Raw genomic sequence first — 24,160 nt, forward strand, 5'->3', positions numbered from 1 at the left:
CATGTCCTTAGATGTTATTGATTGTTAAAAACTCTGTACTAAGCTAACTCGTGAAGAATGCCAATTCACATGGAACAATTCACAGTTCCATGCTTTGTGAGTCCAGTAAGGTAGGCTTCGTCAACCAGTATTGTTGAAACCTCTCTGCCTTGCATAATTCTTGTAGTCAAAATCAATTTTATTTGCCAAATAACTCTGCAATTCCGTACATGCAATTATGCAAAACATATTTATGAGCATACAATACATAGCTAGAAGTTACAGATGTCTACATTTTTTTAAAAATAAGGCTCAAATAGACTTTTAGTCTCCCTGGTATTATGTTTGGGTGATGCTGGTCCCTCTAATTTTTTTCTTTAAATTTGATCCTCTAATTTTAATCAATTAATTTTAGTCCTGCATTTATCTTTCAATCAAAATATTAAGGGTTAAGCGTTATATTGGTCCCTGTCTTTGTCTCGCTGTCTGAAGTAAGTCCCTCCCCGGAAAATTTATTGCATTGAGTCCTCTTCTTTGAAATATTTTTGGGGCAGATCCTCGCCGGAGGGCGGAGCTCCGGCAAGTGCATGTGTGGCATGCTGACTAGGGTTAATGAAGTGACGTGGCATTAAAAAAAATAAAAAATAAAAAAAATAAATTACAAGTCAGATTTTTAAACCTAATTATCCCCTCCCCAAATTAACACAAAATTAACTTCATCTTCACAAAATCATCACCCAGAAATGAGCTTCATCATCACCTCCTCCTTCATCTTCATCATCAAAGGACCCAGATCTCCCCAACCCGCAACCTCACCCCCACCCCCTCACCCCAACCTGAAACCCATTTTCTTCATGGAGCCATCGTGACACATCCGAGCATCATCTTTCATTCTTCTTCTTCTTCATTGCGCTCACGCTCAACAATGAAACCCACATCTGAGCTTGCCTCTCCCACCCTCATGGATCAATTTTGGGTTTCGCAGATCTGAGCTTGCCACCAATTTTCTTCTTCTTCTCTTCAGATCTTCTTTGAAGAACAATTTCTTCTCTTCTCCGCTGCAAAGGTTAGGGTTTCGATTTCCTTCTCCCTTCAATCATTCATCTTCATCTTCTTCCTCTTACGCTTCACTCTTCCTGCATCTCTTCGAATTCGAATTTCAACCTGATTTACTCTTTATTTATTTTTTTGTTTTTTTTGTGGGTATTATTCAGTGTTTCAGAATCTGTTGTTGTTTGGGGGTGAAGGTGAGGTTGCAAGTGGATGGGGGTGAGGGTGAGGGTGAGTTTGCAGGTTGGGGTTTGGGGGTGGGGATGAGGTTGCAGCGGGTTGGGGTTTGGGGGAAGGTGAGGTTGCAAGTTGGGGTTTGGGTTTGAGGATGAAGTTGCAGATGTGTGAGGGTGAGGGTGAGGGGTGGGGTTTGGAGTGAGGGTTTGGGGTGAGGTTGCAGGTGGGTGAGGGTGGGGTTGAAGTTGGGTGAGACCGTGAGGGTGAGGTTGAAGGTTGATGGTTGATGGTGGGGTTCTGGGTTTGAAGGTTGATGAAGGTTGATGGTTGATGGTTGATGGTTGATGGTTGATGGTGGGGTTCTGGCCTTCTGGATTTGAAGATTGATGGTTGATGGTAAGATTGATGAAGCTGAGGATAGTTCAAAAGGAATTGAGTTAATTTGGGGGAATTGGGATTAATTTGGGGGAGAAATTAATTTTGTTAATTAGATTAGGTTAGAATTAGTAATATGTTTTAATTTTGTTAATTTTATGATGTGTAATTTATTTATTTATTTTTTATTTATTTTTAAAATTCACATAGGCATTTTAAATCCAGTCAGCATGCCACACATGCACTTGCCGGAGCTCCGCCTTCCGGCGAGGATCTGCCCCAAAAATATTTCAAAGAAGAGGACCTAATGCAATAAATTTTCCGGGGAAGGACTTACATCAGACGGCGAGACAAAGATAGGTACCAGTATGACGCTTAACCCAAATATTAAGGATGAATATTGACCTGTCGGCTCGGCTGTCGCAGACATACTTTCCCCCGAATTAAAAAACGATCATCAAGTACTATTTTAGGGTTTAGGGTTTAGGCACAGAGGAAGAATTAGAGGAGAACATCTGAACAACTAATTAATCAAATAATTACCTGAGTTAATGCATTTTGGTTGATTTATTTAGCACATTAGAAAGACTTTGGCGATAAAGAGAACTAATGGGTTAACTTTCTGCTTAATTTGTTGTTCAGTTGTTCTCCTCTTCCTCCATGACATAATAAAACAGAACTTTGACGACCGTTTTTTGAATTTGGTGGAAAGCATGTATGCAACGGGTCAATATTCACCCATAACACCCCCATAATTTGCAAGTGGTTTGCTGAGACCAAGACTTGAGTCAGAAGGTTATAGGTCAACAACTGATATAGTTAGTTAATTTCTCCTTATAAATAGGGAGATGGTTATTTGTAAACAACAGACAATTGTATGTTTGGTTTTCAGTTACCCACGCCCAAAGGACTTTCAACATGCATCTAACGCTGTGCCATTTTGTTTGGCTTTGCATTCATTTCAGTTGGTTCAACGTGATTCTTCTCTAAACGTCAGTTGAACTGAACGGAAGCACACCCTTACTTCTACGTTCAGTTGAGGTTTGTTGATAATATAAAATCAAATTTTAAAACTCAGAAATCTCTCACAAACAATATTACCCCACCTTTTAACATGTGCTATTTGACATTTTGACTTTAAACTCTTTCTATACAGATATATTGCTGATTTGCTTGAATTCACAATAAAAATATATTAGCTCGTGATTTCTAAAAAATAACAATATTATCTATTCAAATATTTAACATTCTTTTGTACTTTAATTTAAAGTATATATATAATTACTTAATTAATTATGTACTTAGCCAATTTTTATTTAGATATTTTATCTACTTACCTGTATTATTTTATACTTTTATATATTTTTTATAACTCTACCAAAGACCAATATTTTAGTGATGTGTAAGTTTTTTCTTAAAAGTAGTAATGAGTAATATTTGCATTCATTAAAATGTCATTTTCATAACAAAATTCATACCCTTTAGTAATTACACACATTTAAAAGTACTTTCAACTAATATTACCCAAACAATATTATTTTATCCAACACTGTTTTGAAACAAAAGTATCCAAACATAAATCACATTACACTCAACCTACTTTTGCTCAAACTCTATTTTGCAAACACACATTCACTCAAACTCTGTTTTGCAAACTGAAATCCAAACGCACAATCGTCAATGCAACATACAAATTTTCATCAGTTTCTTCGTTCATTTCCCTTATTCATATACTTTTTCCGTCTTTATCTATTTTTTACTACCTTTATTTACTTCCATTTATGTCTTTCTTTCTAGTTGTTTAAGTCTTTACTCATCCGCTTTTTACCATTACCTTAGTTTCATTCTACTATCTCGTCTTCAACCTCATAATAGCAATCAACATGAGTTTTTTAGAGTGTTTAATGAACATGCATTTAGAAACATAATATCTTCCTCGAATAATTATTTATTTAAAGAATCATCATATTATTCGAACCAACAATTTTTTTCACTTCATGTTACTTCCAGGTCAAATAGCATAATCGTTCTTATTTTTCTTCATTCCAAATAGGGGTGTACCGAAAGAAGGCTATAGGAACGGTCAAAATTGAATACTCTCATCGTTAAATTTCTTACGTAAAATTTTTATACCTATTTTTTTATATTACTGTATTTATCCCACTTATGCATGTTTAGAGGGCGTTGATAACCGAGCTCCCATTGAAGGTTAGGAATGTTGTTATTGGCTGATGTGTGTGGTGTCTCCTTTGTGAGACCTTAGTTTTTGTTTCCTTTTTGTCAATGTACCAAAAAAATAGAGGGCGTTGTTCAACTTTTTTTCACTAAAAATAATTTTTAATTAAAAATAACTTTTTTTCAAAAAATTAAGATGTTAGTTTTAGCTTTTTGAAAAATCATCATTTTAAATAAGTTGAAATTAGATTATTTTGAAAAGCTACTTTAATTAGCTTATCAAGAAAAAATATATTATGATAAATAAATGAGAGAGAAAATAAAAAATGTTAATTAGTGTAAGCAACACAAATCATATTATTCTTTCAAAAAAAAAACACAAATCATATTATACTTTTCTTAGAATATTTAAAATATGACCTCTCTATATTTTAGACAAATAATTTTTTTTAATGAAACAAACACGCTCTTAATTCATAGACTATCATACATCTTCATACTTCAAGTGCATAGCTTCTGTATGCCATCAATGTCTTAGACGATTCTAAGCTAGGGATATGTTTATGTTAGAAATCTGGTTGTGATAATCCTGGATAACTTCGAAAATCGTGTTTGCACACTTTCCGAACAAAGTATTTCGACCCTATTCTTGCCTGGGTTCACGAAATCCTTGTTGGGATAATTTTGAAGATCAATCTGCTTCTGGCAATAGAGAACAGATCAGAAAGTAGAGAGCGATTCTGGTTTTGTTTTCTGTGTATTTTTTCCTTAGGCTGCAAGCAACCTTATATAGAAGGTTGTGTTTGCACGAATGATCACAATTGTTCCGAAAAATCACAATTCTTCAAACAATTTAAAACAGCGGGACCCCAGCCAGGGGCTCCGCCCCTTGGACCCCGGTTCGTATTCGCGGTCAATTATGCGTTGGCTCACCGAGCGTGCACTCCGCACTATACTGACTCGATTCTGAGCCTAACGCATAATTGCATCAGCCTTTAGTAGATCACATTACTATTAAAATACATTGATAATTCTAAAATCACCAACAGTTTATTTCATAGTTTCTGATTTTTGTCTTCTTTTTTCTAATCACAAAAAAATTCATACATATAAAAAGAAATAAATACAAATTCAACCTGAAAGAAATTTCACACGAGAGAATCTCCAATTTTTTGTCCACTATATAAGTTTCACATAAAATTATATATTTTGTTAATTCTTAATCCAATCCTCCAAATATTTCCTAGATTTCCAATTAGAATTTGGACCCCCGAATATTTGTAGATTCTTTTCATTGTTTAAAAAATCAAATCAAGAAGCAAATAAATTATTAATAATATTTTATTTATTTTTCAAATTTCAATAATTAAATCATAAATCTTATCTTAATGAGATTTTTTTTGAAAGTATCTTAATGAGAAATTAAATCAGCAATATATCTTAATGAGATATTAAGTCAACTCATCATTTAATGAACGGGTCTTCTGTCGTTAACAAATTGAGGGATGAACCAAAATTGCTCAGGGCACAAAATGTTGGAGATTAAAATTGCTCCTTTTAAAATAAGGGGACCAAAATTTCATAATCGTGAAACATCAGGGACGAAAAGAGGAATCAAGCCTAATATTTAAGAAGTGAATAATCATTTGGAAGAGCTTATTTCAGCTTATCTGATAGCATAAACTCTTATGTCAGTGTTTGAGAGAGCTTATGCAAAAACCATAAGCTGTTTTGGGTTTATTTTCATAAGCTGCTCATGATAGCTTATAAAAAAGAGCTTATGCTTATGTATAGCTTATTTTTAATTTATTTCAATAATTATTTTAAAATAGCTTATGAATAACTATAAACGCTTAATTAAGCTGTGTTTCCAAACGAGACCTATATATTTCTTAAGAGATAGAAAGCTAATCAAACAAGAGAGGTTCTCATTCTCATAATCGTTGAAATAGGATTGAAGCGAAACCACCGCTGCGACCGAAACCACCACCGCTATGAGGCAACCGCGTCCACGGTTGTTGTCGCCGCCGGCGGTCTTACCAGAGGAACTCATCGCCGAGATTCTCTATAGGCTTCCGGTGAAATCCCTTCTGCAATTCAGGTGCGTCTGCAAATCCTGGAAAACCCTAATCTCCAATCCCCAATTCGCGAAGGACCACCTTCGCATCTCAATCTCCAATACAAGCTTAACCCACCAACGATTGGCCTCTTTCACCAACGACAACTATGGTTATTACAGAATGGAAACATGTTCTGTGCCTTCATTGTTCGAAAACCCATCAACCCCTGCGAAAACCCTAAGCTTCCAGGTAGAACCCTACAATAACCAATTTATTGTAGGTTCTTGTGATGGGCTGGTATGTTTTTGTGATCAAAATGGTTATTTAAGATTGTGGAACCCTTGTACTAGATTGGAATCTAAGAAATCGCCGCCCGTGGATTTAAAACCGGGCAGGGTGAATCATCGGTGGTTCTGGGATTATGGCGGTTTGGAGAAACGGTTCGCACATTATGGGTTTGGTTATGATCAAGTTAATGACAAGTACAAGGTGCTAATTGCTGACAGTCGCCATGGCACTCTTTATGCGACGAGAGTTCATTCCTTTGGTACTGATTCTTGGACAACCATTCAGAATTTCCCGTGCGCGCTCACTTCGCAGGTGGGAAAATTCGCGAGCGGTACTCTGAATTGGCTGGCGCGGAAAGGGGATGGTTCCATTAAATCTTTGATTATTTCATTTGATCTGGAGAAGGAGACTTATGGTAAAGTGTTGCTCCCTCCACATGTGGATGGTGATGAGTTGGATGTCTTGAGTAGCTGTCTTTGTTTGTGTGAATTTAACGGAATTCATTGTGGCCTGTGGTTGATGAAAGAGTATGGTATTCAAGAGTCTTGGACAAAATTGGCCTCAATTCCTTACGGGGGGGTGCATTATACCTTATAACTTTAGCCCCTTGTGCATTTTCAGAAAATGGTGTTGTTCTGGGATCTGTAAATCTCCAATTAGTTATGTATAACCCAAATAGTGACACGTTTGATTTTGATTATCCTAAGATCAATAAAAGGTTTAGACAGGATATATATGTTTACCATGGGAGTTTAGTTTCACCATAATTGATGATGATAATCAAGGAAGTCCCATTGAAGAGGAGAGGGAGAAAGCATTCGAAGGACTCCAAGGACCAATGACAGGAGAAAATGCAAAAAAGATAAAGCTGGATCTGAAGAAGATGGTCACATTTTAAAGTATATCAATTGCATATATTTGAAAGGTATCGGTTCAAATGGGTTAATTTAGTTGTTATTGTATTCGATATGATTTTATTTTACTTTGATTTTATTTGAAAGTTTTTGTTCGGGTATTTTATTAGGTTTAATTTTTATAAGTACTTTTTGGTAAAGAAATTTGAACTTGAATTTAGTTTGAATCCTAACTTTGAATTAGGCAGCCAATTTGTGATAGTGCATCTTTTAGGTTCTTGAGTGAGCCAATGTTCTTTAATCTTATCAAGAGGCCAAAACTCTTGTGGTGATTGTTCATTCGGCTTATCAATCATTGATTGTGACAAAATGTTCTATTTCATCTTATTCTTATCCATTTTTTTTCTTCTTTAAATTCTTGTTTTAAATGTGATCCTAATACGTTTTATGAGTGAGATTCTCAGCCATTTGTCTGTGTTTCTGACTATATTGGTAGTAAACAGTAATCAACTGAGGAAATGCTGAAGGCATCCACATCTTGTTAAGCTAACTGGGTACTGTATTGAGGAGGAGCACAAGCTTCTGGTGTATGAAGGATTGAACTAGAGTAGAAAGTCACAGAGTTCATTTCCTATAGTGTAACTAAGTCCAACCAAATTCCAAGATCTATGTTGCCTATAGCTAGTATATGAATCAATTGCCATGCATGTTCTGTCATTTACTATCAAGCACAATTTATTTATTCAAATTTATTTTGTTTCATATCCATTCTGATGAGAAATATCTTGATAACTAAGGATACATATTCAAAATATCTATCATAACTATTTGGAAATTAATTTCTTACTCAAGGCCTGTTCTCTTCTCTTTGTTTTATTCTAATACAAGCAGAAGCAGGATACTCTGGTGCCTTACCATGGTCAACCAGGATGAAAATTGCATTAGGTGCAGCTAAGGGTCTGGCTGGCCTTCTTTCCCAAAGAAGATAAACCAGTAATATACAAATAGCAATAAGGTCTTCAATTTATTTTTGATGAATTTGGGGTTCATGCTTTAAAATGATATATTGATAGCTTATGGATTCCATAATTGCTCATGAGGAAAGACAAGTTGATTCAAACATGCTATGAATTAGTTACTTTAATATTTTAATCAGAAGTTAATTTATTTCAGTTCACCTTTCCACTAGGACTGATGTGTATGTTGGTTAGTTAATTTATTTCAGATCACCCTACACTTCATTTACATATCTTACTCCTTTTTGTTACTCTACCGTCTACACTGCTCTGGTTGTTCTAGATTTGACTCTTAGCTGCTATAATTCTGTCACACTATAATAAATGGACGTTGGTTAGTTAGCTAAGTTGAGTCCTGGTCATTCTAAAATCTAAATTGTCGCCACTTCCTTGCCAACATGTGCTTTCGGAAAATTATTTATGGCCACTTCCTAGTTGATGTTTCCGTTAAAGGAAAATGAATAGGTCAATCTGTGTTTTCCTTTAACTGGAACATAAACTAGGTTTGGTTAATTCTAAGAAACTATTCTCCGATTCAGTTAGTAAATTCACAAGGATAGCTGATTGAGAATGCAGATTTAAAGTTTATATAGAAGCCACGTGTTCTGTACTAGGGAGATCTGACGTCGGAAACTGACAGAAAGTAAACCCTAGCAGAGTACTAAAAATATCACAAAAGGAATATTCTCATTAAATATTCAAAAGGTCCTTTTTACAAGGGGTTGACCTCTCCTTTTATAGAGGGAATGATCATAACGTGGACTTTCACTGTACTTGGGCCTGACAACCGGGGCCCAAGCCTTTATACATATAAGACAAAACTAAAGGAATCTTCCAGCTGGCGCGTGGACCCATCCAAAAGAAGGGCGGGCTTCGACGTTGTTCCACAAACCCCGCCATGGCTGCTTTCGTTCATTTAAGGGATACTTATATCCCGCCCAGTCCACATGCCCCCAAGACATGAGGCTTAAGTAAGTTGAGTCGAAATGTCTTTATACGTTGCTTCGTCGCCTGCCTTTATCATTTACTTCGTTCTTCTGATAATTGTGTCGCCGTTCTTTCATTTGTGTAGGTGTCCCGCCCAGTCCACATTCCCCCAAGACATGAGACTTAGGTTCCTTGAGTCGAGACGTCTTTTCAGTATATCGCCATTCTTTGTAGTCATGGGCCTGTCGTCGCATTCTTGCTTATGAATTCTCGCCATTTTCATGTTCCTTTATATGTCGCCATTTTTATCTTTGTCGATACATCGCCGTTATCACACCTGTCAATCACGTCTTTTCAACTGACGCTCGTATCCTTCTTTTCCGGGATTTTGTTATCATTTGCCATAAATGCAGTTGTGCGTCTCGAGGAGTTATGCCTTTTCGTTTCATACCTTTTCAAATTTCAAATCCCACGATCCCACGATCCCACGACCCTTCACAGTCTTTCCCACTCATTCTCTCTCTTCCTTTTTCTTCTATAAATACCCTTTTCACCTTTCACGTTTCACTTTTCTGAAAACCTTTGCTTTGAAAACTTTTTCATCGCAGCTTTTACTCTCTTCTTTGTTCTCCGGTGAACCTTGCTCACTCCGGCCGTCGTCATTGCGCGGTGCTCCTCCATCGCCGACGTTCTCTTTACTCAATCTTCCACTTCTTCCTCCGGTGAGTCCTTCCCCTTTCTCTTTTCTTGACGCTGTTTGTCTTCTTCCTTTTCTGTGTTTGGACCTGTTCATCTTCTTTTTTATTTTTATGAAATTACCCAGTATGTCGACGCAAAATTTTAGCATTTCCTCTTTAGAACTCACTTCTCCTTCTACGGAGGGGGAAGTTTCGGCCCCCACCGTTATCGAAATACAATCCTCGCCCTCCACTCACGAGGATTCCGGTCCCGCCGGCTCCGTTGATTCTATTCTCTCCTCTAATAGAGATTTGTCATCGCCCGAATGGCGTTCCAATGCGCATTTAGTTGAAGATAAGTGTCTTTGGCGCTCCATCTGGGGTAGCCTTGGAAGCATCAGTTCGCTTCGAATATCTTCTCAAGGGTTTACTAAGATAAATCCTGCCACCTCTAATAACGAAGATCACCTGTTAAATGTTCTTCCATGTGGCGAGGACGATTGTGTTCTTTTTCGCAAGGAACCCTCTGATGAATCGCCCGACTTTTTTTTTGTTTATGGCTATTTTTTCTTGGATTTGAATATCAAACTCCCTTTCTCGCCCTTTATATGTCACGTTCTTTCCTTTCTGAACGTGGCGCCTTGTCAACTCCAGCCCAACGCCTGGGGTTTTATTCGCTGCTTTGAAATTCTCTGTGAGCATTTGAGTTGCACTCCCACCTATCCCTTGTTTTTCCTTTTCTATAAGACAGTTACCACAAAACCTACATCTGTCAAGTGGGTTCCCCTTTTGGCCCGCAAGAACATGAGCCGCTTCACCGCCCTTAAAAGCCATTACAAAGTGTGGCAGAAAAAATACTTCAAAGTTATGGAATCACCTGAAATGAATAACTTATTTCGAGATTCCGATAATAACCCTCTCTTCCCTTTTTACTGGACAAAAAACCCTCGCCAAAAAATATCCGTTTCATACGACGCCTTGGATGAATCCGAGCAGGCCATCGCCGATTACCTCCGCACATTACCAGTAATCTCTGGTCATGACTTGATTGAAGCGTCGAAATCCGGCACTTTAAATCACTTTTTTAGTAAGTTTATAATTTTTGCACAACTTGTTTTTCTTGCAGCCACGATGGGAAAAAGCAAGGTTGATGCCAACCCCATCAAGATGAAGGAATACCTCGCCCAGTCGGCTGCGGCGGCGAAGAAAAGGGCCGCCGAGACTGAGCAGAAGAAAAAGAATGAAGGAACTTCAGGCTCTGATAACGTCAGGGACCCTAAGCGCCAAAAACTTCGAGCGTTGCTGGTGGTAGACCTCTTCACCAATCAACTCTCGATCCAAAAGGTCGTCTGGCTGAGAAAAAGAAGGGTCATGACAATGTCCCGCCAACTCAACCGGATTCGAGTGCACTAATCAACCGTCCGCCAACTCCATTTACCCAAGCTGGCCCTAGCTCAGCTATTGATGGCGAGACTCCTCCTCCTTTGCTAAGCTTATCTGATCCTCATTTCAACGGATTGGATTTTATGACCCGCACCTTTGATAACCGGCTCCACAAGGACGTTTCCGGTCAAGGTCCCCCCAACATTGCTTCTGTGGCGATTCATCACGCACTTTCTGCCGCCAGTACCGTGGCGGGAATGGCTCAGTGTGTGAAGGAATTGATATCGGCCAAGAATCGTCTTGAGAAGAAGGCAGCCGATTATAAAACTGCCTATGAACGAGCTAAGGCTGACGCTGAGGCCGCCAACAAGAAGCTGAAATCCGCTGAAGAAAAATGCACTAAGTTAACTGCTGAATTGGCGGCTTCTGACCTGCTTCTTCAGAAGACCACGTCTCTAAAAGAAGCCATCAATGATAAACACACTGCCATTCAAGCCAAGTGCCAAAAACTGGAAAAGAAGTACGAACGCCTGAATGCTTCTATCTTAGGGCGTGCTTCTATCCAACTTGCTCAAGGCTTTCTGGCCGCCAAAGAGCAGATTAGTGTGGTTGAGCCGGGCTTTGATCTTTCCCGCATTGGATGGCTGAAGGAGATCAAGGATGGTCAAGTGGTTGGCGATGATGACATAAGCCTCGATCTCCTTCCTCAATTCAATGATGAAAGTGAGTCTGAAGAAGAAGAAGGTGATGGCGGAGATAAAAATGATCAGGACCAGGGTGAGGATCAAGGAAAGGAAGACCCTCAAGTTGTTGCAGGTCAAGGGGACAGCGCCAACAACGAGAATCTGCCTTGAATTTGTTTTTATTTTATGAAGTCAACATTGTGCCCTAGGCGTTGCCCTTTTGTTTTTTATCGTTCTAAATCATGTACGGGCATCGCCCCTTTTTCTTACTTTTAATGAAGACAGTTTTAAGTTCATTCGTTGTTACCTTGCGTTGTTACCAACTTTTGTTGTTATTTAGGTCTATATACCTTAATCGATTTTTCGACGAGGCTTGGTTTCTAGTGGCCACTAGAATTGCCAAGGCTTTTAACATTTGATGGCGATACTCTCTTATTCCGAAAGGTTTACTCGCGGTATTGCATACCTTGATACGATTTGCATTGCATGAACTCGTAATATGAATTAAAAAATATATGCGATTCTGTTGAAATGATCTTTTCATTCATTTTCTTTCATATGGGAACAATTGTTCCTTCATTACATATGTCGCCTCATTAAAAACCTTTCCAAAGAAAGGGAAAAAGAGTGCGACTTTATTCACCTTTGTTGTTTTTTGTCTTTTTAACTAAAATATTGCTTCAGATGTGAGGCGTTCCATGTCCGTGGGACCCTCTGACCATTAAGTTGTTCCAACTTATAAGCTCCTCCTCCAACATCGCCTATAATCCTATAAGGCCCGCCCCAATTGGGTGAAAGTTTGTTGTGTTTGTCGGGTATCGTATTTTTTCGGAGCACCAAGTCTCCTACCCTCATCTTTCTTGGCACTACCTTTGTTGTGAATTTTCTTGCAATCTTCACTTTTCCCGCCTCATTTCTTATGTGTGCCTCCCGTTGTTCTTCTGGCAACATAATTAGATTTGCTATCAAATTTTCCCCGTTGTCATTCTCATTGAACCGAGCCACTCGCCAACTCTGGTTTTCTATTTCCACTGGGAGCATGGCGTCAGTCCCATAAGTTAGACGATACGGGGTTTCCTTTGTGCTTGATTGTTCAGTAGTGTTATACGCCCAAAGAACGCCTGGTAACTCCTCCGCCCAAAGTCTTTTTGCTTCATCCAGCTTCTTTTTTAATCCTTTCAAAATGACTTTATTAGCTGCCTCGGCCTGTCCATTGGTTTGTGGATGTTCTACCGAGGCAAATCTCATTTCAATTCCCATTCCTGCACAAAATTCCCGGGTGACGTTACTTGTAAATTGGGTCCCATTGTCCATTACCAAAGCCATGGGGACCCCAAATCTGCACACAATCCTCCGCCACAGGAAGTTCCTGACCTTGACCGCCGTGATAGTCGCCACTGCTTCGGCTTCTATCCACTTAGTGAAGTAATCAACCGCCACGATGATATAATTCATTTGTGCCTTTGATACCGGGAATGGTCCTAAGATATCAGTTCCCCACATGGCAAATGGCCAAGGCGCCATCATGGTTGTTAATTCTTCTGGTGGAGCCTTGTGTAAGTCAGAAAAGACTTGACATTTTTCACATTTCTTAACATATTCCAAACAGTCTCTCTTCATTGTTGGCCAATAAAATCCTGCTCTCAAAACTTTTACTGCCAAGGATCGCCCGCCGATATGACTGGAACACACGCCTTCATGGACTTCCGCCATTATTCCGGGGGCGTCCTTGGTATCGACACATTTAAGCATAGGGGACATAATTCCTCGCCGATACAACTCACCATCCACCATTGTGTAAAAACTGGCTTCCCTGCGTTTTGCTCTAATGTTCAGATCATCATCCTTTGGAGGATTTTCTAGGAAGATCTTGATTGACTCCATCCAAGAAGGCTCGCCCTCACCTACTGACTTGACTGCTTTCCACTTTATTTCTACCAAATCAATGCTCGGGCGAGGCAGGGTTTCCTGAATGACTGTTTGGTAATTGCCCAATCTCCCTGTGCTCGCCAATTTGGCTAACACATCTGCCCTCTCATTTTGTCCCCTTGGGACATGTTCTATCTTAATTTCTTTGACCTCCATCATCAATCTGCGCACCACTTCCAAGTATTTGGAAAGTTGCGGATCCTTTACTTGATACTCGCCTTTCACCTGTTTAACCACTAACTGCGAATCTCCCTTGATAAATAACTTTTGGACCCCCAACTCAATGGCTAGCCTTAAGCCGGCGATCAAAGCCTCATACTCAGATTGATTGTTGCTCGCCTTGAACTCGAACTTTAGAGACTGTTCAATGATCATTTTGTCTGGACTTTCAATTGTTATCCCAGCCCCACTTCCAGTGTTATTAGAGGATCCATCCACAGATAGGACCCATTCTCCTTGAGTCTTCTCGCCTTCCGTGGGTGTTAATTCCACCACGAAGTCGATCAAACTTTGAACTGTGACTTGGCCCCTTGGCTCATATTGTATATCATATTCTGACAATTCCACTGACCAGCTAACCAATCGCCCTGATAAATCAGGCTTCTGAAGTACTTGTCTTAAGGGGACATCAGTTTTAACTTTGACCTGGAAACTTTGGAAATAAGGCCTGAGGCGCCTCGCAGTTTTCAGAATCGCCAATGCAGCCTTTTCAATTTTTTGGTACCGCAACTCTGCCCCCTGTAAAGTATGGCTCACGAAATATATAACTTTCTGCTTTTTTCCCTCTTCCTGGAGCAACACTGTACTCACCGCCTTGTCAGTAACTGCTAGATAGAGCACTAATGGAATGTCTGGTGTTGGCTTGGAAAGTACTGGTAATGTGGCCAATGATTCTTTTAATTTGGTAAAAGCTTGTTCGCATTCCTCTGTCCACTGAAACTTTGAATTCTTTTTTAAGCATGTGAAGAATGGGGCCGCTTTGTCACCCGCCATTGGCAAGAAACGTGACAAGGCGGCCATTCGTCCTGTCAAACGTTGAAATTCTTTGACACTTGTTGGGCTTTTCATCTCCAATATCGCCCTTCCCTTATCAGGATTCACTTCTATTCCTCTCGATGTCAACATAAATCCCAAGAATTTTTCTCCCTGGATCCCAAAAGAACACTTCTCGGGATTCAACTTCATTTGATATGTTCTTAATTGAGTAAACGCTTCCTTAAGATCGCCGCCATGATCACTAGCCCTGGCGGACTTTACAATCATGTCGTCCACATACACCTCCATATTCCTGCCCACTTGTTTCGAAAAGATTTTATCCATGAGCCGTTGGTACGTAGCTCCTGCATTCTTCAAACCAAAAGGCATTGTCTTGTAACAATAATTCGCCTGATTGGTCATAAATGCTGTACTTTCCTCGTCCGAGGGATGCATCATGATTTGATTGTAGCCCGAGTAAGCATCCATGAGACTTAAAAGTTCATTCCCGGAAGCTCCATCCACAAGCTTATCAACATTGGGAAGTGGATACGAATCTTTGGGGCACACTTTGTTCAAGCTTGTGTAATCCGTGCACATCCGCCATTTCCCATTGGCTTTTTTTACCAACACAACATTGGCGAGCCATGTTGGATACTGCACCTCACGGATGAAGCTAGCCTTGATCAGTTTCTCAGTTTCTAATTGTACAGCCTTGTTCTTTTCTTCACTCATTCTTCGCCTTGGTTGGATGATTGGGGTCGCCCCTGGTCGTATGGCCAGTTTGTGAGTGATCACGTTGGGGTCAATCCCTGGTACGTCATTGATGGTCCATGCAAAGAGATCCAAATTGTCACCCAGCAGGGTGATCAATCTTTCTTCTTGCTCCTTTGTTAAACTGCTGCCAATTTTTAAAAATTTATCCTTAATTTGTACTTGCTTGGTTTCCTCCAAAGGTTGTGGGCGGAAATCATCAGCATCGTCTCTTGGATCCAAACTAAATCCTTCTTGTGGAAAGATTTTCGTGATTCTGTGACTTTCTTTGGCGGCCTTACGCCCATAGAGCGCCACACTTCTTAAATAACATTCTCTTGCTGCGTTTTGGTCCACATGTAATACCCCAACCTTTCCATTGCAGGCTGGATATTTAACAGTCAAATGAGCAGTTGAAATGACCGCACATAGCTTGTTGAGGGTGTCTCGCCCTAGGAGTACATTGTAATTGGCTCTGCACGCCAAGACCAAGTACTTCACTTGAAATTTCTTTACAAACTCTCCTTCGCCAAAGGCAGTTGGTATTTCCACATATCCCCGCACAGTGACACGGTCCCCTGTAAACCCTACCAAGGTTCCTTTATACGGCCGTAAGTCTGATTCTTTTAGCCCTAGGCGATCAAAGGCATCTCCATAAATGATATCCGCCGAAGACCCCTGGTCTAAAAACACTTTCTTCATCACATAATTGTTAACCCTGATTGTTACCACAATTGGATCGTTGTCATGGGGAATCACATGCGCAAAGTCCTGAGGGGTAAATATGATAGGGGAGTGATTCACCCCACACTCGCTTTCACTTGCCTCATGTACTGAGTGTACTGCCGCCACATAGCGTTTTCTAGCCTTACTTGAAATTGCACCCCCGCCAAATCCTCCTGCAATAGATGAACATTCCCCAACAGGATCACCCAACTCTTCAACTATCTCCTTGCCTTTGCCTTTGTCCCCTTGGGTGATCCTAGCGACCTCTGGCGTTGCTGTGTCTTTAACGAAGTTTGCCAAATGACCAGCCTTAATCAAACGATCAATTTCCCGCCTTAAGTTCCAACAATTATCTGTCGTATGTCCCAACGCTTTATGGTACTCGCACCACCTATTGGTATCCACATTAGCTGGCGGCCGCCGTGGTGGTGGCGGATACTGTACAACGTTTGTCTGCCCAACTGCCCTTAAAATGGTACTCAAGGGCGCATTCAACTTAGTGAGTGGCGCTGGAGTTGGCGGAGCACCATGCTGACCGGTTGTGGCTGCCGTGGGACCTTGAGAATTTCTGTGCCATGTATTCTGAAATCCGGGTTTGGAGTTTTGATATGGTCCCGGTCTTGGTACACGGGGGGTTTGCGCTACCCTGGTTTCCTTCCCCGCCTTGGGTTTCTCTTGTGAAACACCGCCAGATTGAGACTGCTTGCGTCCTTCCTCTCTTTCTTGTTTCTTCTGATCATCTTGTTCAATCAATATGAATTCCTAAACACGAGCACGAAGATCCATCATATCCTTCGCCGGTCGCCTTGTTAGGTCTCGAATCAGATCTCCTGCCCGAAGGCCATTTTTGAAAGACGCTAGGCAAACATCCGGATTGTCTTCCTCCAATTGAACCGCCATTTTACTAAATCGCGCCATGTAGTTCTTGAGCTTCTCCCCTGGCTGTTGATGTATGCTGATAAGATCAAACATGGTTGCCTTGGTAGTTTTATTGGCGGAGAATTGAGTTAAGAACTTTGTGGACAAATCAGTAAAATTGTTGATAGAGAATGGCGGTTGACGGATGAACCATTGCATCGCCATCCCCTTGAATGTTGATGGTAACAACCTACACTTCACCTCATCTGTTGCTCCTCCAATAACCATTTTCGTATTAAAATAACGCAAGTGTTCCATGGGGTCTGAGTCGCCTGAAAAGGCGTCCAAAGCCATCGTTTGCAGATGCTTTGGTATGCCCACCCTTGTGATGGCGGGAACAAAAGGCTGGAACTCAACAACGTCTTCAGCCTCGAGCTGTTGTTCTTGCTTATAGTCTTGTCGCTGGGTTAAATACTCCACCTGGGCTTGCAATTGTTCATTCTGACTTTGCACTTTTTGCAAAGTATCCAACATTTGTTGCAAGGCCGCCGGAGTGATTCCCCTCACTACTTCTGGTGCTTTTCTCGGAACGCTGCTTTTGTAGTCGTCCAGATTCACGTATTCAGGCGGTGCTGTTCGTCGCCTGATTCCTGGATCTGATCTAGCGATCAGATCTGAAGGTTTTCCCGGAGCAGCCTTCACCAACGACACCGGTGATTGTGCCACCGAGTGAACTCCTTCCGACGAAGCCTCCTGCTCTGGCTCTTGTGGTACTTCGTGATTGTTGTGTCGTCCGCCGCCGCGGCCACCGTAACGACCACCCCCCCTCCGGCGATGATCTCGGCGGCCCATGCCGCACGAACGGGTTTCCATGGATCTTTAAGCTCACCGTCTACGTCAAGTTGTAGATCGAGGTAAGACCCACAGACGGCGCCAATGTTCTCTGCTAGGGTTTACTTTCTGTCAGTTTCCGACGTCAGATCTCCCTAGTACAGAACACCACGCCACATTTTCAAAGATCAACATATTCTGAAATGAATCAACTAACAAATGTAAAAATTGATAAAGTGAAAAGTGGTACTTACATCAGTAATTCTAAGAAGACGATGGTTCTCTTCTGAGAAATTCTAAGAAATCGTTCTCAACCCTAATGGCTTTCTTGTCCATTCATCTTTTACTTCCGCGTTCTACTTTTTTCCCACTCAAAACCAAACCCTGCCCCCCTTACTCCTTAGTAGAAATGAGATTAGGCGAATCTAGCGAGGAGAAGAAGAAAGAAAGAATTGAGATTGTGGAGACACAAACCTCCTTAGTGGAAATGAGATTAGGCAAATCCAGCAAGAAGAAGAAGGAAATAGTTGAGATTGTGGAGAAATTGACCTACTCGAATTTGTGTTTTGCCATTTAAGCTATATAAAAGTTAAAAGAAATGAATGCTAGTTAATACCTAGCTAATCAGCTTCCGGTTAACTGAATAAATTAGTGGTAGATGAATCTGATAGCCAAACATAGATTTTATTGTTGTGAGCATTTCAGAAAATGGTGTTGTTCTGGCAAAATCTAATGATCTCCAATAAGTTATGCATAACACAAACAATGACACGTTGAATTATCCTAAAATTAGAGGAAGGTTTAGGCAGAAAATACAGATTTATCATGAGAGTTTAGTTTCACCATTAATGAGCTTCACATAAAAATAATAATTTTTTGACGTTTTACTCCTTAAATATTTTGTAGATTTATTATTAGAACTCTTGGTAACCCTTGAATATTTTGTAGATTTTTAATATGACCTCCCAATTATCGGAAGTTCCCAAATAAAACAATTCAAAATAAAATCAAAATTTAGACTAAATAGGTTATTGATCAAATTTGTCTTTTTATTAAATTTTCTAGATGAAACTCTTTTTCTCTACTTACTTCTTGAAATAATTACCTATTTTCAAAAAAAATACTTGTGTTTTTTTGGACTGTCTATTTATGCTTTTGATAAAAAAAACAGAAATATGATAATTTTCTATTTTTAATAGCGTTTGAAAATAATCAATTATTTCTAGTAGCTCTCTAAAGTGAAAATCAATTTTTATATTTGTGCGCAAATATAAGTTAATTTCTGCTTCTGTTCAAGAAACAAAAGCTAATTTCTGCTTTCCAGAGCAAAAACAAGGAGACCCTAAATATTATCTTAATAAAATAAAAATAAATCAAATATATTTTTATATAAATAAAATATAGTCAATATTATATTTTATTTAAAATTTATCTAAAGGAGATGCAAAGTTGTTCAAATAAGTAATAAGATTTCGAGAAAGGAAAAAGTTACTTTAACATGAAATTAAATCTTTACAAGATTTTTGTAACGAAAAAAATATTTTCAAGATTTAATTTAAATAATTAAATTTAATTAATTAATAATAAAAAATTAACATAGATCTATTTCAATATTTTGTTAAATATCTTTTACGTTAATGTTTCAACTTTTAATTTTAATTTTGAATCTAAATTCGGGTGCTCCTAATATGCACCTCTTTTAAAGTGATGTAATTTCACACCATTTTTTTTAACTTACTGTTAACATATTTTTTTTAAAGAAATTTAATATATGATAAATACTTAATGATACTTTTTCTAAAAAAAAATAATGTATTGACCTGCTATACTCGGTCAAAGTAGGTGGTGTAAAATTACACCACTTTAAAAGTGATTTGACTAATTAAGAATGAAGATTGCTTTCGAAAAAACAGATTGAAGAACTTTTTTTTTGTTGAAAGTAGAATGAAGAACTTATTGCTGTTTATTTTGTATTAGGCTCTCTGTTTAAAGTTTCGTTTAAATAGGATTGGAAAAATAAAACTACTGATGCACGAAACTACAGATATGAGGCCACCACCTACACGGTTGTTAGCGGAGGACATGATCATCGAGATCCTCCTTAAGCTTCCAGTGAAATCCCTTCTGCGATTCAAGTGCGTGTGTAAATTTTGGAAAACTCTAATCTCCAGTCCCCAGTTCGTGAAGGCCCACCTCAACACCTCTAGGACAAACATGTCCCGCCAACAATTGGTCTATCTGGCAGGTTCCGAAATCGAAATCAACGAATTGGTAATGTATTCTGTGCAGTCATTGTTTGAACACCCATCAGCCCCTCTAAAAACTCTTAGTTTTATGGTGGAGAACAAGTACAGATTTATCATAGGTTCATGCAATGGGCTGCTGTGTTTGTTTGGTTGGGATGGTTGTTTCAAATTGTGGAACCCCTCTACCAGATTGATATCCAAGAGTTCACCACCCACGGATTTGTTTTTTGTGCCATATCCGGACACACATTATGGCTTTGGTTATGATCATGTTAACGACAAGTACAAAGTGTTAGTTAATTGCGGTCCTAAAGAGACCCAAGTTCATACATTTGGCACTAAATTTTGGACAACAATTAAGACATCCTTCTGTGGGCTGTATACATGGACTAAGTTAGGGAAATTTGTGAGTGGTACTTTGAATTGGTTGACTTGGGATGAAGATCATATAATTTCTTTTGATGTAAAGAATGAGACTTATGGTGAAGTTTTACTCCCTCCTCAGTTGGATGGTGACCGGTGCCGGTACAATTACGTATTGGATGTCTTGAGTAACTGTCTTTGTTTGTGTTACTCTGATGAAGTTAATTCTGTTGTGTGGTTGATGAAAAAGTATGGCATTCAAGATTCTTGGACTAAATTAGGGTTGATCCCTGATGAAATGGTTTCTACTATGCGTCTTCTTTCTTTTCACCCCTTGTGCATTTCAGAAAATGGTGTTGTTCTCGCGAAATCTTATGGTTCCCGATTAATTGTATATAACCCAAATAGTGGCACGTTTTGATAACAGAATCAGAAAGAGGGAAAAAGAGAGAGAGAGAGAGAGAGAGAGAGAGAGAGAGATTGACATTGAATCTGTAACAATATTCTGTTATGATGAAAGCTTACTATTACAAAGAGAATCTATCTCTTATATAGAATCCTGATCTAACTGAATGCTAACAGAATACTAACAACTAACTGTACAGCTGTCAATACAGCTGGCTCATGACAGCTGGCGATATTTCATATCCCTATATTACCCTTATACACTTATACACCCCCGCAAACTGAAGTGGGTTGGACAAACCTGTGTTTGTCAAACACACTCAGTTTGTCTCTAAGAAACTGAAACCTAGTAGGAGACAAAGCTTTAGTGAATATGTCAGCCCTCTGATGTTCGGATGAGATATGTTGAACCAGAAGTTGCTTGGCCTGAACCTTTTCTCTGACAAAGAAGATGTCCATTTCCATGTGTTTAGTTCTAGTGTGTAGGATAGGATTATGAGTAAGCAGTACCGTGCTCATATTATCACACAAAATTAAAGGTGTTTGGAATGGAATCTTCAATTCAGAAAGTAAGGACTGGACCCAGAGAAGCTCTGCTGTTGTATTAGCTAGGCTGCGATATTCTGCTTCAGTGCTTGATCTGGCCACCAATGTCTGCTTCTTGGCTGTCCAGGAAATGAGATTAGGACCAAGAAACACACAAGATCCAGATGTAGACCTTCTGTCATCTGGATCTGCCCCCCAATCTGCATCACAAAATGCCAGTAGAGGAAGAGGTTTAGAAAGTGAACAGGGCTGAAGTTGCACACCATAGGAGATTGTCCCTTTGAGATATCTCAGAATTCGTTTCACTGCCTTCCAATGTTCCTCTTGAGGTTGAGATAAAAATTGACACACTTTGTTAACAGCAAAAGCTATTTCAGGTCTAGTGATAGTTGCATATTGAAGAGCACCCACAACACTCCTATACAATGTAGGATCATTCATAGTAGTGCCACCATGCTTTGAAAGTTTAACTCCATGTTGCATTGGTGTTGAAATGCCTACTGCATCAGTCATTCCTGCCTTGCTCAACAAATCTGATATATATTTAGACTGATTAAGCAATAAAGTACCATTAGGAAGGTGAGAGACCTGAACTCCAAGGAAGTAGTCTAGTTGCCCTAGCTGTTTGAGAGCAAAAGTAGAGTGTAGCTTAGTTATGAGAGCCTGAATATGAGTCATAGATGCTCCTGTGATGATAATATCATCCACATACACTAGCATATAAATGCAGCCTTGAGGAGTGTGATAAATGAACAAGGATGGGTCACATTTACTGGCAACAAACCCAAAAAGGAGAAGAGCCTCTTTGAGTCTTTGAAACCAAGCGCGAGGAGCTTGTTTGAGCCCATAAAGGGCCTTGTGTAGCTTGCAGACTAAAGCCTTATTGCCATGCTCAAAACCTGGTGGTTGAGACATATAGACTTCCTCATCTAGGACCCCATTCAAAAAGGCATTATTCACATCCAGTTGTTGTATAGGCCAACCTTGAGAAATAGCCAAGGAGAGGATTAACCTAATGGTAATAGGTTTAACCACTGGAGAGAAAGTTTCTGAATAATCAAATCCTTGAACTTGACTGTAACCCTTGGCCACAAGTCTAGCTTTGTACTTGTTAACAGTACCATCTTGATTTTCCTTGATCCTAAAAATCCATTTGCACCCCACTGCAGTTCTATGAGGAGGAAGAGGGACCAAAGACCATGTCTCATTTCTGATAAGAGCATTATATTCCTCTTGCATGGCCTGAAGCCATTTTTCATCCTTTAATGCTTGCTTGACTGTTGTTGGTTCCACTTGTGTGAGTAGAAGAGTTGGCTGCAGCCTTGGCTTCACTATACCAGACTTAGCCCTTGTCTGCATGGCATGAGTGTTGACTGGTGCAGGAGGAACTTGATCTACAGCAGCTGCTGAACTGTGAACTGCCTCAGAGAGAACTAGTGAATCAGTTGGCTGAGAGGAAGCTGATTGTGATTGTACATCACTGACTGGCTGAGGAGCTGAAACTACATCAGTAGAAGGGTCCTGAGAGTGTGATGGCTGATGCACTGCAGAAGGAGCTGCTGAAACCAAAGGAATCAAAGATGTAGGACTATACAAATCAGAAGGTGTGGAGGAGGAACTTGTTGTCTGAAAAATCTCTTCATATGGGAACCTATGTTCATGAAAAAGAACATCTCTTGAGACATAAATTCTGCCTGTGGAGTCTAAGCACTTGTACCCTTTATGACTGGAAGAGTAGCCAATGAAAACACACTCTCTTGAATGAAGTGATAGCTTGTTAGAATTGTAGGGCCTGAGATAAGGAAAGCAAGCTGCACCAAAAATCTTTAAACTCTTGTAATCAGGATGTGTGCCATATAATCTGAAATAAGGACTCTGATTTTGAAGAGCCACGGTAGGCATTCTATTGATCAAATAAGTTGCTGCCAAGAATGCATGATCCCAATATTCAAGTGGTATCTTTGCATGAGATAACAGGGTAAGACCAGTCTCCACAATATGCCTATGCTTCCTCTCTACACTACCATTTTGATGGTGTGTATGAGGGCATGTCAGCCTGTGAACTATACCCAAGGATCTGAAATGGGGAAGTAAAGGTTGGAACTCTCCTCCCCCATCAGTTTGAACACTCTTCAATTTGTGGCCAAATTGAAGCTCAACCATAGACTGAAAATTAATAAAGGTTGAACAAGCATCTGATTTTCTTTTAAGTGGAAAAATCCAAGTAAACCGTGTAAAGGCATCAACACATGTTAAGAAATAGCTAAAACCACAGGAAGATTCTATTGAGGAAGGTCCCTATAGATCTGCAAAGACTAACTCAAAAGGTGTAGAATAAGAAGTTGAAGAAAGAGTAGAGGGCAATCTATGTGATTTGCCTAAGCAACATGCTTTACAGAAAGAAAATATACTTTTATTGCTTGGAACTGGAATATTACAAAGACCTAAAGCTTGCTTGAGTACATCATGGTGAGGATGTCTCAGCCTGTAATGCCACAAATCATACACAAAAACTTGATTCCTAGTGTCACTAGTACAACCATCACTACTCTGTGAGTATGACTGAACATGAGAAGAAAATGAAGGAAAACTATTACAAGGAGAAACAATACTAGTAGCATAAACTGCTTTATTTGACTGAGGCTGAGAAACAATTGCAGCCTGATGACTCTGAAAAGAAGGCTGGACTGAAGACAGGGAAGCTTGAGTGAGTGGTCCATCAAAGGAGTAGAGGCCATCTTCACCCACACTGCCTTTGAGCAAAAGTTCAGAGGTGTCCTGATTTCGAACACAACAGTAAGTAGCATGAAAAGAGAAATAAACATTGTTATCCCTAGCAAACCTACTGACAGAAACCAAGTTCTTTGTAATGGAAGGGACTAAA

At 39.6% G+C, this 24,160-nt stretch overlaps 2 protein-coding genes and 1 long non-coding RNA gene across 5 annotated transcripts; all 3 read left to right on the forward strand.

Moving 5' to 3' along the window:
- Window positions 1–332: 332 nt before the first annotated feature.
- Window positions 333–2,540, forward strand: LOC130718609 (uncharacterized). Its single transcript, XR_009012725.1, has 3 exons — window positions 333–1,045; window positions 1,194–1,602; window positions 1,792–2,540. It is a non-coding gene; the product is annotated as an uncharacterized LOC130718609 (long non-coding RNA).
- Window positions 2,541–5,675: 3,135 nt separating this feature from the next.
- LOC130720543 (F-box/kelch-repeat protein At3g23880-like) lies at window positions 5,676–8,130 on the forward strand. 3 transcript variants are annotated; one of them, XM_057571198.1, is made up of 2 exons: window positions 5,676–7,029; window positions 7,850–8,130. In XM_057571198.1, exon 1 carries the CDS (start codon window positions 5,751–5,753, stop codon window positions 6,699–6,701), a length of 951 nt encoding a protein of 316 aa, XP_057427181.1. In that variant the 5' UTR covers window positions 5,676–5,750; the 3' UTR covers window positions 6,702–7,029; window positions 7,850–8,130. The 3 variants fall into 3 exon arrangements, with proteins under 3 accessions (XP_057427181.1, XP_057427179.1, XP_057427180.1); XM_057571196.1 differs by lacking the exon at window positions 7,850–8,130 and adding an exon at window positions 7,455–7,726; XM_057571197.1 differs by lacking the exon at window positions 7,850–8,130 and adding an exon at window positions 7,462–7,726.
- Window positions 8,131–19,762: 11,632 nt separating this feature from the next.
- LOC130719919 (F-box/kelch-repeat protein At3g23880-like) lies at window positions 19,763–20,746 on the forward strand. Its single transcript, XM_057570513.1, has one exon. It carries the CDS (start codon window positions 19,763–19,765, stop codon window positions 20,744–20,746), a length of 984 nt encoding a protein of 327 aa, XP_057426496.1.
- The last annotated feature ends 3,414 nt before the right edge of the window (window positions 20,747–24,160 follow it).

This window comes from Lotus japonicus, chromosome 5 (assembly GCF_012489685.1).
Source record: "Lotus japonicus ecotype B-129 chromosome 5, LjGifu_v1.2".
Lineage (NCBI taxonomy): Eukaryota > Viridiplantae > Streptophyta > Magnoliopsida > Fabales > Fabaceae > Lotus > Lotus japonicus.

Coding starts and splice junctions, on each gene's coding strand:
- LOC130720543 (XM_057571198.1), top strand. CDS start 5,751: ATGAGGCAACCGCGTCCACGGTTGTTGTCGCCGCCGGCGGTCTTACCA.
- LOC130719919 (XM_057570513.1), top strand. CDS start 19,763: ATGAGGCCACCACCTACACGGTTGTTAGCGGAGGACATGATCATCGAG.